Source organism: Bidens hawaiensis, unplaced genomic scaffold (assembly GCF_021521415.1).
Source record: "Bidens hawaiensis isolate Kalapana, Puna unplaced genomic scaffold, B.hawaiensis_p1.1 tig00073324_1, whole genome shotgun sequence".
NCBI lineage: Eukaryota > Viridiplantae > Streptophyta > Magnoliopsida > Asterales > Asteraceae > Bidens > Bidens hawaiensis.
In genome coordinates, this window is record NW_027502764.1 from 19,017 (window position 1) to 29,113 (window position 10,097).

At 40.4% G+C, this 10,097-nt stretch overlaps 3 protein-coding genes across 3 annotated transcripts; 1 reads left to right on the forward strand and 2 right to left on the reverse strand.

Moving 5' to 3' along the window:
* Nucleotides 1-1,858: 1,858 nt before the first annotated feature.
* On the reverse strand, nt 1,859-5,404 carry LOC143606166 (uncharacterized). Its single transcript, XM_077082025.1, has 2 exons — nt 3,257-5,404; nt 1,859-2,713 (listed from the first exon to the last, which is right to left on the reverse strand). Exons 1-2 carry the CDS (start codon nt 5,402-5,404, stop codon nt 1,859-1,861), a joined length of 3,003 nt encoding a protein of 1,000 aa, XP_076938140.1.
* A 322-nt stretch (nt 5,405-5,726) lies between these two features.
* Nucleotides 5,727-6,677, forward strand: LOC143606167 (uncharacterized). Its single transcript, XM_077082026.1, has 5 exons — nt 5,727-5,776; nt 5,842-5,922; nt 6,045-6,132; nt 6,212-6,310; nt 6,513-6,677. Exons 1-5 carry the CDS (start codon nt 5,727-5,729, stop codon nt 6,675-6,677), a joined length of 483 nt encoding a protein of 160 aa, XP_076938141.1.
* A 740-nt stretch (nt 6,678-7,417) lies between these two features.
* LOC143606168 (2S seed storage protein-like) lies at nt 7,418-9,318 on the reverse strand. Its single transcript, XM_077082027.1, has 2 exons — nt 8,632-9,318; nt 7,418-7,913 (listed from the first exon to the last, which is right to left on the reverse strand). Exons 1-2 carry the CDS (start codon nt 9,177-9,179, stop codon nt 7,646-7,648), a joined length of 816 nt encoding a protein of 271 aa, XP_076938142.1. The 5' UTR covers nt 9,180-9,318; the 3' UTR covers nt 7,418-7,645.
* Between the last annotated feature and the right edge of the window lie 779 nt (nt 9,319-10,097).

The following is a 10,097-nucleotide window of genomic DNA, read 5'->3' on the forward strand; positions in this document are numbered from 1 at the left end:
TTTTATTGGCTTATTAGATGATTAAGTGTTGCAGGAAATAGAATGGCATGTTGAAATAGTGATGTCTTATGCTAAGAAATACTGATGTCAGTGTTTTTATTGTTTGACAAGAGTCGGTTATGCTTTTGATTTTGGTTAAAAGTTCCAGTTTTGGAGAAGATCATTTAGAGCGGTTCACTCGTTTTATTACTTAAAACGATTTTCTTGATTTTTAAGTTTTCAACAAAATCTTAATATATTTTGGCATTACGTGGCAGGTAAGTAAAATAGAGCTCATAAAACATATTTTTAAAAGTGTGCATTTTATTCTCGTTATAGTGACGAGGAGCCAAATATGAGTAAACGTGGATGCAAAGAGAAAGTACAGTTTTATAACAAAAATTCAAATATGATTAAAACTCTCAGTTTAATTTGCAGCTGCTAATAGTGGTATTACATTTATGCATAAATTCTTTTTATCACTTTACCAATTTAGCCATGGCCCAAAAAATGCCAAATTTAGGCCAACAAACGAACGAAATTGTTTACAGATACTTTCAAACAGACAAGATTAGTTATAAAAGGTAGTACACTTTTACAACTTGACCAGTGTCTTCCTTGATTATCTTTGATCGAGTACATCGAGTTATTACAATCCAAGAATCTTCTTTTTTTTTTTTCAAAGTTATTGTGTTGATAGTAAATTTGTTTCGTTTACTTGGCCAAAAGAACTATGATACGGATTCGTATTAGTGGAAGCTATAAACCCTAGCTTGAATAAACCTCCTTCGGTCGGCCGAAAGGAGAAAACCGAACAAGAACCTGTTCGTAAGGAGAAAAGAATAATCTTTCTTTGAAATAAATTGCATGCCATTCCAACATCTGATTACAATGTTAAATAGAAAAAGTAAAGAGATAAACATAGAGAAAATCCCAACAATTAAGGAAAAGATTAAGTCTAAATTTTAAACAATACTTAAAATAAAAGATGGTTGGAATGGGTCTTGATAATAACTCGATGGTCCAATGCTAGCCACGAATTATGACCGGCCCAACACTTGTATGACTAAGGTCGGGTGGTTCTTCAAGCGTATCCGGATCCGTATCATCCCCCCCTCTAAAAAAGGACTCGTCCGCGAGTCGTCTTCACCCTCTGCGACATAAGGAGAGAGGTCAGCAACGTTAAAAGTGGCAGACACTTTATAATGGCCGGGGAGATCAATCTTGTAGGCATTGTCATTGATGCGCCTAAGGACACGAAAAGGACCATAGCCCTGGGGTGTAACTTCCCAAATCTTCCTTGAGGAAATCGTTCACGGCGAAAATAAACCCAAACTAAATCACCTTCATTAGAAACCACCTTCCGTCGATGTTGATTATTCCGCGGCTGATATTGTAAGCTGTGCTTAACAATCTGCTCACGAACCTGCTCATGTAGTAACTTGATTTGCTTTGCCTGTTCATCCCCTTCTGCGCTAAAGTACTCAAGCTCGGGAGACGGCGCCAGGTCAAGTGGGGTAAACGGGTTTCGGCCATACACAACGAAAAACGGACTGCGACCCGTAGAACTATGATTGGACCGATTATATGCAAACTCGGCCTGTGGCAAGGCAAGATCCCACTGTTTCGGATTATCCCCAACAAGGCTTCTAAGTAGATTACCCAAGCTTCTGTTAGTGACCTCCGTTTGACCATCCGTTTGAGGATGGTGTGAACTACTAAACTGCAGCTTTGCGCCCATGCGTTTCCACAACGTTCGCCAAAAATGGCTAACAAACTTGACATCCCTATCAGACGTAATCATCTTTGGAACCCCATGCAACCGAACAATCTCCGTAAAATAAAGGCGCGCTACTTGGGAAGCATCATACGTCTTAACTCAAGGAATGAAATGGGCCATTTTGGAGAACCGATCGACAACAACCATGATTGAATCCTTTTTGCGCTGAGTGAGAGGAAGACCCAATACAAAATCAAGACTGACATCCTCCCAGGGACGAACCGGGGTAGGCAAAGGAGTGTAAAGTCCTTGGTTCGTATGACGGGTTTTAGCAATATGACAAATGCGGCAACGACTCAAAATTTTCGAAACCTCTTTTGAAATCTTAGGCCAATAAAAACGATCTCGGATAAGTGCAATAGTTTTATCGCGGCCAAAATGTCCCGCCAAGGCGCCCTGGTGGCATTCTAATGCTATAGCCTCCCGAAAAGATGAAAGAGGAACGCACAACCGATCTACCTGAAACAACAAGCCATTCTTACGAAAGAAACATTTGTAAGGCCCGTCTTTGGTTTTCTTCCAAACGTCACCAAAGTCCGGATCATCTTGATAAAGGTTCGAAAAGGAGTGAAAACCTACGACGTCAAAGGACATGGCTGTTGTAAGAGCTGGCCGGCGGCTCAAGGCGTCGGCGACAGAATTTGCGGTTCCGGCTTTGTGACGAATAACAAAAGAAAAATCTTGTAAGGTTTCAACCCACTTAGCATGTCTTGGGTTCAACTTTGCTTGCCCTTGAATGAACTTGAGAGCCTGATGATCAGGATAAAGAATGAATTCATTTGGGAGTAAGTAATGTCGCCAATATTCCAGGCTACGAACGATGGCATAAAACTCTTTATCGTATGTACTATAGCGTCGCCTCGTGTCACTTAACTTTTCACTAAAAAACGCAATCGGACGGTGTTGTTGGCTGAGAACACCTCCGATGCCCAAGCCGGACGCATCACATTCAACCTGAAATACGTGTAGAAAATTGGGTAGTGCGAGAACTGGGGCTGTGTAACCGCCAATTTTAAGGCGTCAAAAGACGACTGTGCAACAGAAGACCACACAAATTTACTACCTTTTAAACATTCTGTAATGGGGGCGACGATTGAACTAAAATTCTTAATGAACCTGCGGTAAAAAGATGCGAGCCCATGAAAACTACGAACATTATGGAGGGACGTTGGGGTGGGCCAAGTTGTTATGGCCGAGATCTTTGAGTCGTCCATGCGGATGCCAGAACCCGAAACTAAGTAGCCCAAAAAAAGTACCTCTGAAGTTAAAAAATGACATTTCTTTCCGTTTGCATAAAGCTTCTGATCTCGGAGAACCGTGAAAATATCTCACAGGTGTGATAAATGGTGTGCCACATCCGAACTATAAACCAAAATTCATCGAAGTAAACGACCACGCAACGACCTATAAAAGGCTTAAAGATGTGATTCATTAACCTCATAAAAGTACTCGGTGCATTCGACAACCTAAACGGCATAACCATCCACTCGTACAGACCGTCTCTAGTCTTAAAGCTGTCTTCCACTCATCCCCAGGCCGCATACGTATCTGGTGGTAACCACTACGCAAGTCGATCTTAGAAAAAACTTGTGCGCCATGTAAATGATCTAGTAAATCATCAAACCGTGGGATTGGAAATCGATATTTGATTGTAATTTTGTTAACTGCCCTGCTATCAATACACATGCGAAAAGTCCCATTTGGTTTGGGGACTAATAATGCGGGTACCGCGCATGGACTCATGCTCTCCCGAATAAGACCCTTTTCGAGAAGTTCGGTGACCTGGCGTTGTAACTCGGTGAACTCTTTCGGGTTCATGCGATAGGCCTGTTTGTTTGGGACGCTCGCGCCCGGTAAGAAGTCAATGCAATGTTGGATGTCTCGAGTAAGAGGAAGGCCCGCAGGGATTTCCTCTGGAAACACATCGCTAAACTCAGATAATAGGGGTTGTACTTCTGATGGGACTTGTGGCACGTCCGGGTTTTCTTCGGCAATCAATAAACCAAAGATGAGCTGTGGTTGTGGGGACCATGCCAAGACTGAAAATTCAGCCTTGGTGACTAACATGGACTCAGAACCTTCCTGCCTAGGATCGCAAGGGGCAAGGGTAATGTTGACACCATCTTTTTTGAATATGTACGTGTTCCTGAACCCATCATGTTTGGCGCGCCTATCGTACTGCCATGGGCGGCCCAAAAGGATATGACACACATCCATAGGTAGGACCTCGCACCAAATTTCATCCGAATACTTGTTACTGATTGAGAACTGTACGAGGCAACGGTGAGTAACTTTGATCAAGTTACCCTTCTTCAGCCACGTGAGTTGATACGGTTCAGGGTGATCTTGTGTGGGTAGATTGAGCTTATCAACCATCGACTGAGAAACTATATTTTCGCAACTTCCACCATCTATAATAACCGTACAAACTTTCCCTTTGGAAGTGCACTTGGTGCGAAATATATTGTTACGAAGCCATGCCGTGTCGTCGCTTGTATATGGGAGATTGGTGTTTAGAACTCGACGAATAACTAGCGCCTCACCACGATCAGGATAGAGGACTTCAGATAGTTCATCCGAATCATTTTCTGGCTCGGTATCATAGATCGGGACCGTGTCTTCAATGAGTGCAACAAATTGTTTGTTTGGGCAATCTCGCCTCACGTGACCAATGCCGTTACATTTGTAGCAGCGGTTCGGGATGTTCCCGGGGCCTGACGGCTGCTGTGGAGCCAAGGTGGAGTCCGGCTTAGGGTTGTCAACCCGAGATTGAGACGTAGAAGTTGTTGACTTATATGAAGAAAACCGAGTGGTGGGTTTGGGTTTGGCCGCGAGTTGACGCTCCACTCGTTGAGCTAACCTGCACACATCAGAAAAAGACCAATATTGTTGCAACATAACGACAGTCGCTATGTCCGAACGTAGGGCCCCCAAGAAACGGGCAATAGTTTGTTCTTCGTCTTCTTCAATACCGCACCGCATGCGTAATTGTTCAAACTTGACGATAAATTCCTCTACAGGAAGTGCCGCTTGCTTCAAGTTGTGGTATTCCAGAAAAGAATCTTGTTTACGATTTACGGGGACAAACTTGGAACGCATCAAGCGTTTCATCTTTTCCCACGTTTCAACCTTGTGTTTACCCTCCCGATAACGTTTATTCTGAACATGTTCCCACCATAAAGAAGCATATTTACGTAAACGAATAGCAACGAGTTTTACCTTTAGGTGTTCCGGAACTTGGCGGAGATCAAATATTCGTTCGACTGTATGAAGCCAGTCGATGAAATCGTCTGGTTGCATGCGACCTTCAAACTCGGGAATTTCGGTCCGAATACCCAAGGCTCTGATCGGATCGACCGGAGGTGGTGGCGTTGGTTCGTGGTGACGAGCTCGACGAGCAAACACATTCTCAAATATGCCGTCATTGTCATAATCATCCCAGATGACGGTCTTGGTGACCGATGGGTCGTCCATGTCGTGTGGATCGTACCTGTCATACCCATGGTGCTGATTGAATTCGAGATTACGAATCCGTTGTTGTAGTCGTTCAATCTCGGCGTCACGAGGATCACGCTGATCAAGACCGCTGCCTCCGGCGGCGAATCTGCTGTGTTCTTGACGACGATCTCTCCTATAATCGGACATCTTGACGAACCTGAAGCTGCTGATACCACTTGATACGGATTCGTATTAGTGGAAGCTATAAACCCTTGCTTGAATAAACCTCCTTCGGTCGGCCGAAAGGAGAAAACCGAACAAGAACCTGTTCGTAAGGAGAAAAGAATAATCTTTGTTTGAAATAAATTGCATGCCATTCCAACATCTGATTACAATGTTAAATAGAAAAAGTATAGAGATAAACATAGAGAAAATCCCAACAATTATGGAAAAGATAAAGTCTAAATTTTAAACAATGCTTAAAATAAAAGATGGTTGGAATGGGTCTTGATAATAACTCGATGGTCCAATGCTAGCCACGAATTATGACCGGCCCAACACTTGTATGACTAAGGTCGGGTGGTTCTTCAAGCGTATCCGGATCCGTATCATACTAAGTAATAGGTTTTTTATTGTACATATAGAGTTAAAACATTTGAATTATACGTGCAGGTTAGTCAGTTCGTGAACTGCTTGATTGAAGCAAGAACTGAGCTAAAACACAAGTATGTAATAAGTTTAAATACATATTGCAGTCCAGTAGTATAAAATATTAAAATTTATGTAGTTAAAGATATTTAAGTAGAATGAGGTTTTATATAATTACAGTTGGTTTTGTTATCAACAGGTCCGAGGTCATCCATAGAAAGTTCACTATTACAAAGGCTTTATTATTAAAGGCAGACAGGTCTTCATTTGATCGACTGCGCCAACAGGTTAGTAACTAAAGTTATTTAATATAATTTGGTCTTAAATATTGTAAATTCCATTTTGGTAGTAATTAGTCATCTGCAGATATACAAGTTAGAGTTAGAACAAAAGAGGCTTGAAGAGGATGCATTCGTATATAACTGGCTTCAACAACAACTTAAGCTTTCACCAGCTTACAAGAAGGTAAATTGTGCACTAATTTGCATTATATTTACTTCTCTTATAAGATTTTGGTTACTAAATTAATATACAAGTAGAGGCTAATTTGCAATGTTTGAGAATTTTGATATATGATAGTAAACTTTCTCCCATTTGGGTTCTATGTAAACGTTTGCTAGAGCGTATCTAACCCGACACGCATTTGACTTTGACTTGTGTTGCGTAGATGCTTGAAGTTGGTGCTTCCATGGAGTCAAAGGCAAAAGCTATTGAAGCAACAGAAGACAGTGACTTAGGTATATTTGATATTTCTTTTGAGGAGCTATTAGCTCAGGAGAAAAAGGATTCTTTCTGGCAAAAGAAGGTCAAACCGAAATCCGGGTCTGGTTGATGGCTGGCAAATAGAAGTGAAGCCCAATTATGCATTTCATTTTTCTGAACACTTTTTGTATGTTTGTTTATAGAACTCGAATAACATTTTCTTAATATTTAAAGTGATTAATACAAATTTATAGTTTGATCTATGTTTATGTGTTTGCATCTATATTTATATATATTTTTGAATTATTATTTTTGGCTCCCTTGAAACCAGAAAAGTGGTAGCAAGAACTGCAAATTTGCAACCAGAGGTAGCCAGACTTGCGACCGCAGCATCGGTTGCAATATTTGCGACCGCATCACCGGTTGCAAGACTTGCGACCGCATCACCGGTTGCAAGACTTGCAACGGCTGCAACACCGATTGCAAGATTTGCGACCGCATCACCGGTTGCAAGACTTGTGACGGCTGCAACAAAATGGTCGCAACAGGGCATTTGCGACCTACGTTTTTCCGACGACATTTTTGGTTGCAAAACAGTCGCAACAGGTCGCAATTGCCTAGTTTTCTTGTAGTGTCAGTGGACATATATTAATATAGTATACTCACATTTATTGTAATGTAGTGTGGGTATGTAACGTAGTCATCACTAATGTAGTTTAAACATATACATATTTAGTGATGTAGAAGAAAATAAATAACTTTAATGAAGTTTGAAATTTAACGTGATGCTGATGAGACGGTTTGTGATGTTGAACATTAGAGATGCTGTAATATAATACGTTTTAATAAAAGAAGTCTTAAGTTAGCTTGATGAACATTCGAAGCTAGATTAAAAGTTGGGCGGTCATTTTATTATTTTGATATATAAAGACAAGATGAAAGCCACGATTACATAAGAGCTAGACATGACCTTATATTATTATTATTATTATTATTATTATTATTATTATTATTATTATTATTATTAGAAACTACCCTCCCATGCATGCATCTCAAAGATCAACTAGAGATGCAACTCTCCTTCATTTGCCTCATACTTCAGAAGGTGCATTGCTGGCTCATGTCCAAGTTGCACTGATTTGGCAGATCTTGAACAATCTGCCTCACCATCTCCGACTGCTGCGTGCCAAACTTCCCGAATTGCGACTGCTGCTTCATCACTCTGCTAGCTATCTCTCTAATGGCCCTGCACTCACACCCATTCTTCATGTATTGGAGCTCGTCACAGCACTGTTGAAGTTCTGGTGATTGTTCTTGTTGATAGCCGACGCTCATCTCAGGGTTCTGGAGTTGTTGTGTGACGAACCTGTAGAAATATCATCATACGATTAGTATATGATTATGATTGTGTTAGACTATCTAACATTGGAAAAAGAGGAATCTCATATTATGTCCTAAACTAGCAAAGTTATCTCTCTATGTATTATATTTATAGCCTGGATGACCCTTCTGACAACTTAAGGTAAAACATTGAAAATTTTTGTTCAAAACGGCCACGTGACATATATATGGTCGCAGGCCGTCTCCGAGAATTTAAATACATCCGCCGGGCCAAAATAACCTTATTATAAGAAGAATCATTCTGAGAATGTAATTATCTCATAAATCATTGAGAATAACCTTATTTTATAAAAAAAAAAACAAATATATATAATATGTATAAAAAAATCTGGTGCCACCAAAACTTTTATGTGCCCCGCCGATGGTGCGGCTCACACACCCTCCGCGCCCCCTGTATGGTCGTTTGGAATAATATGTGATTAGATGTCAAACGGTGTGGGTGTGTAATTTTGGGAATCATATAATTTTGTAAGTTTTTCAAGCATATTTAAGGATATATAGAATTCAAAAGTTTAGTAATTATAGATGTTTTCCGAACATAATTCGAGAAAATATGTAATTTTGTAAGTTTTCAAATTTTTTTTTTAAAAAAATAGTAAATTTGCACCCAGATAAATAAAAAATTGGCATGCATGAATGTGAACATTTGATAAGGAATCCTTAACAGTACTTATATAGTATACCTTTGGCATTTGTTGACTGGCCTTTGGATATCAGTTAAGCTGCATTGCGGCTGTGAGCCACCAAAAGGAGGCCTGGGTTTGGGAAAGAATGGGAAATCGAACGGGTTGCTTCCAATTCCGCATTGTGTTTCAAGGTTGCATAGGTTAGGGATGGCCTGAGCCTTCTGCTTCAACTGTTGTGACTGCTGAGAACCGAGGAATGGTATAAAGCTATGCCATTCTTGTTGTTGCTGATCCTGGGCTTCTTTGAACACCTGCTGCACGGCCGCACATTGGCACGGCTCGTTGATGGTTTGGAGCACTTGGCAGCATTGATCGACGAACGGCTGCTGGAACCCCTTCATAGGGAAGTATCCTTGGAATGGAAGACGGCCCTGCTTGAGGAACGTGCGGCACGGGTTGAGGTTTTGTCCCTGTAACTGTCGGCGACATTGCATTTGCTCTCCGAATGGGAAATCAAACTCGTCGTTGATGGTGGTGGTGATGATGGTTGCATGGGCGGTAACCAGGGCGACAAAGGCGAGTGCGAGAACTATTAGCTTTGCCATTGTTGTTATTGTTGGTGGTGGTGTGAATTAGGGTATGGTGGTGGTGGGTATATATAGTGGTTTTAGGGTTTGCATGGAGGTATATAAGTGGAGAGGTGTATTTAATCGGTGGCGCAATACGCTTATTTGTTGAGCATTCATTAAGAACACGTACAAGCTTTTGCATGAAAAATGTTGCAAGTGGAATAATGGTTTGGGAGTATGTGTGAGGTGTCAATAGTCTTGATGGTGTTTTTACATGAAAAGTGTAGCAAGTGGAAGTGTGTTTTGGAGTATTCATGTGGTGTCAATGGTGTTGATGGTCATATATGATGAATTGGTTCCACGTGGACTTATAACTCCGTATGATAATGCATAGCCAAGTAGCAAGGGTTTTAAAATTGAAAATAAAAAATGAATGACCATAGGATTCTGAAAATTTACAATACATATACATATACATATACTATATAGATGCCCGTGTAATATAGCAGGAAACACATACCTTAGTAATCATGTGATAGATTTATGGGTGTGTCTTGTTTATTCGAAATCGTGAAACCGTTTGTTGGTATATTTGGATTAATCATTCTTATTTTAAACTCAAATTGTTATCAACGTACAAACCAAAACGGAACCAAATCGTTGATAATGATTCGGTTTGGCTGGTTTCAATTTTCAACGTTTCGGTTTCAGTTTTCGACGACAAAATACAATTGCTAATGGTTTGGCTCACGGTTTAGTTCAAAACGATCAAAATTGGACCACAAAAAATGTCATTATTATAACTTAAACAAACTATGGCAAAACCATACTTAAATTAAAGAGAATAAAACGCTCATTTTTGTAATGCAATTTAAAAAAAATATTATCTTACGAAAAAGTTATGACCGTTTGAAAATCGTGGGAGAATTTGGGTTAAAAGTGAAATTAAAAAGA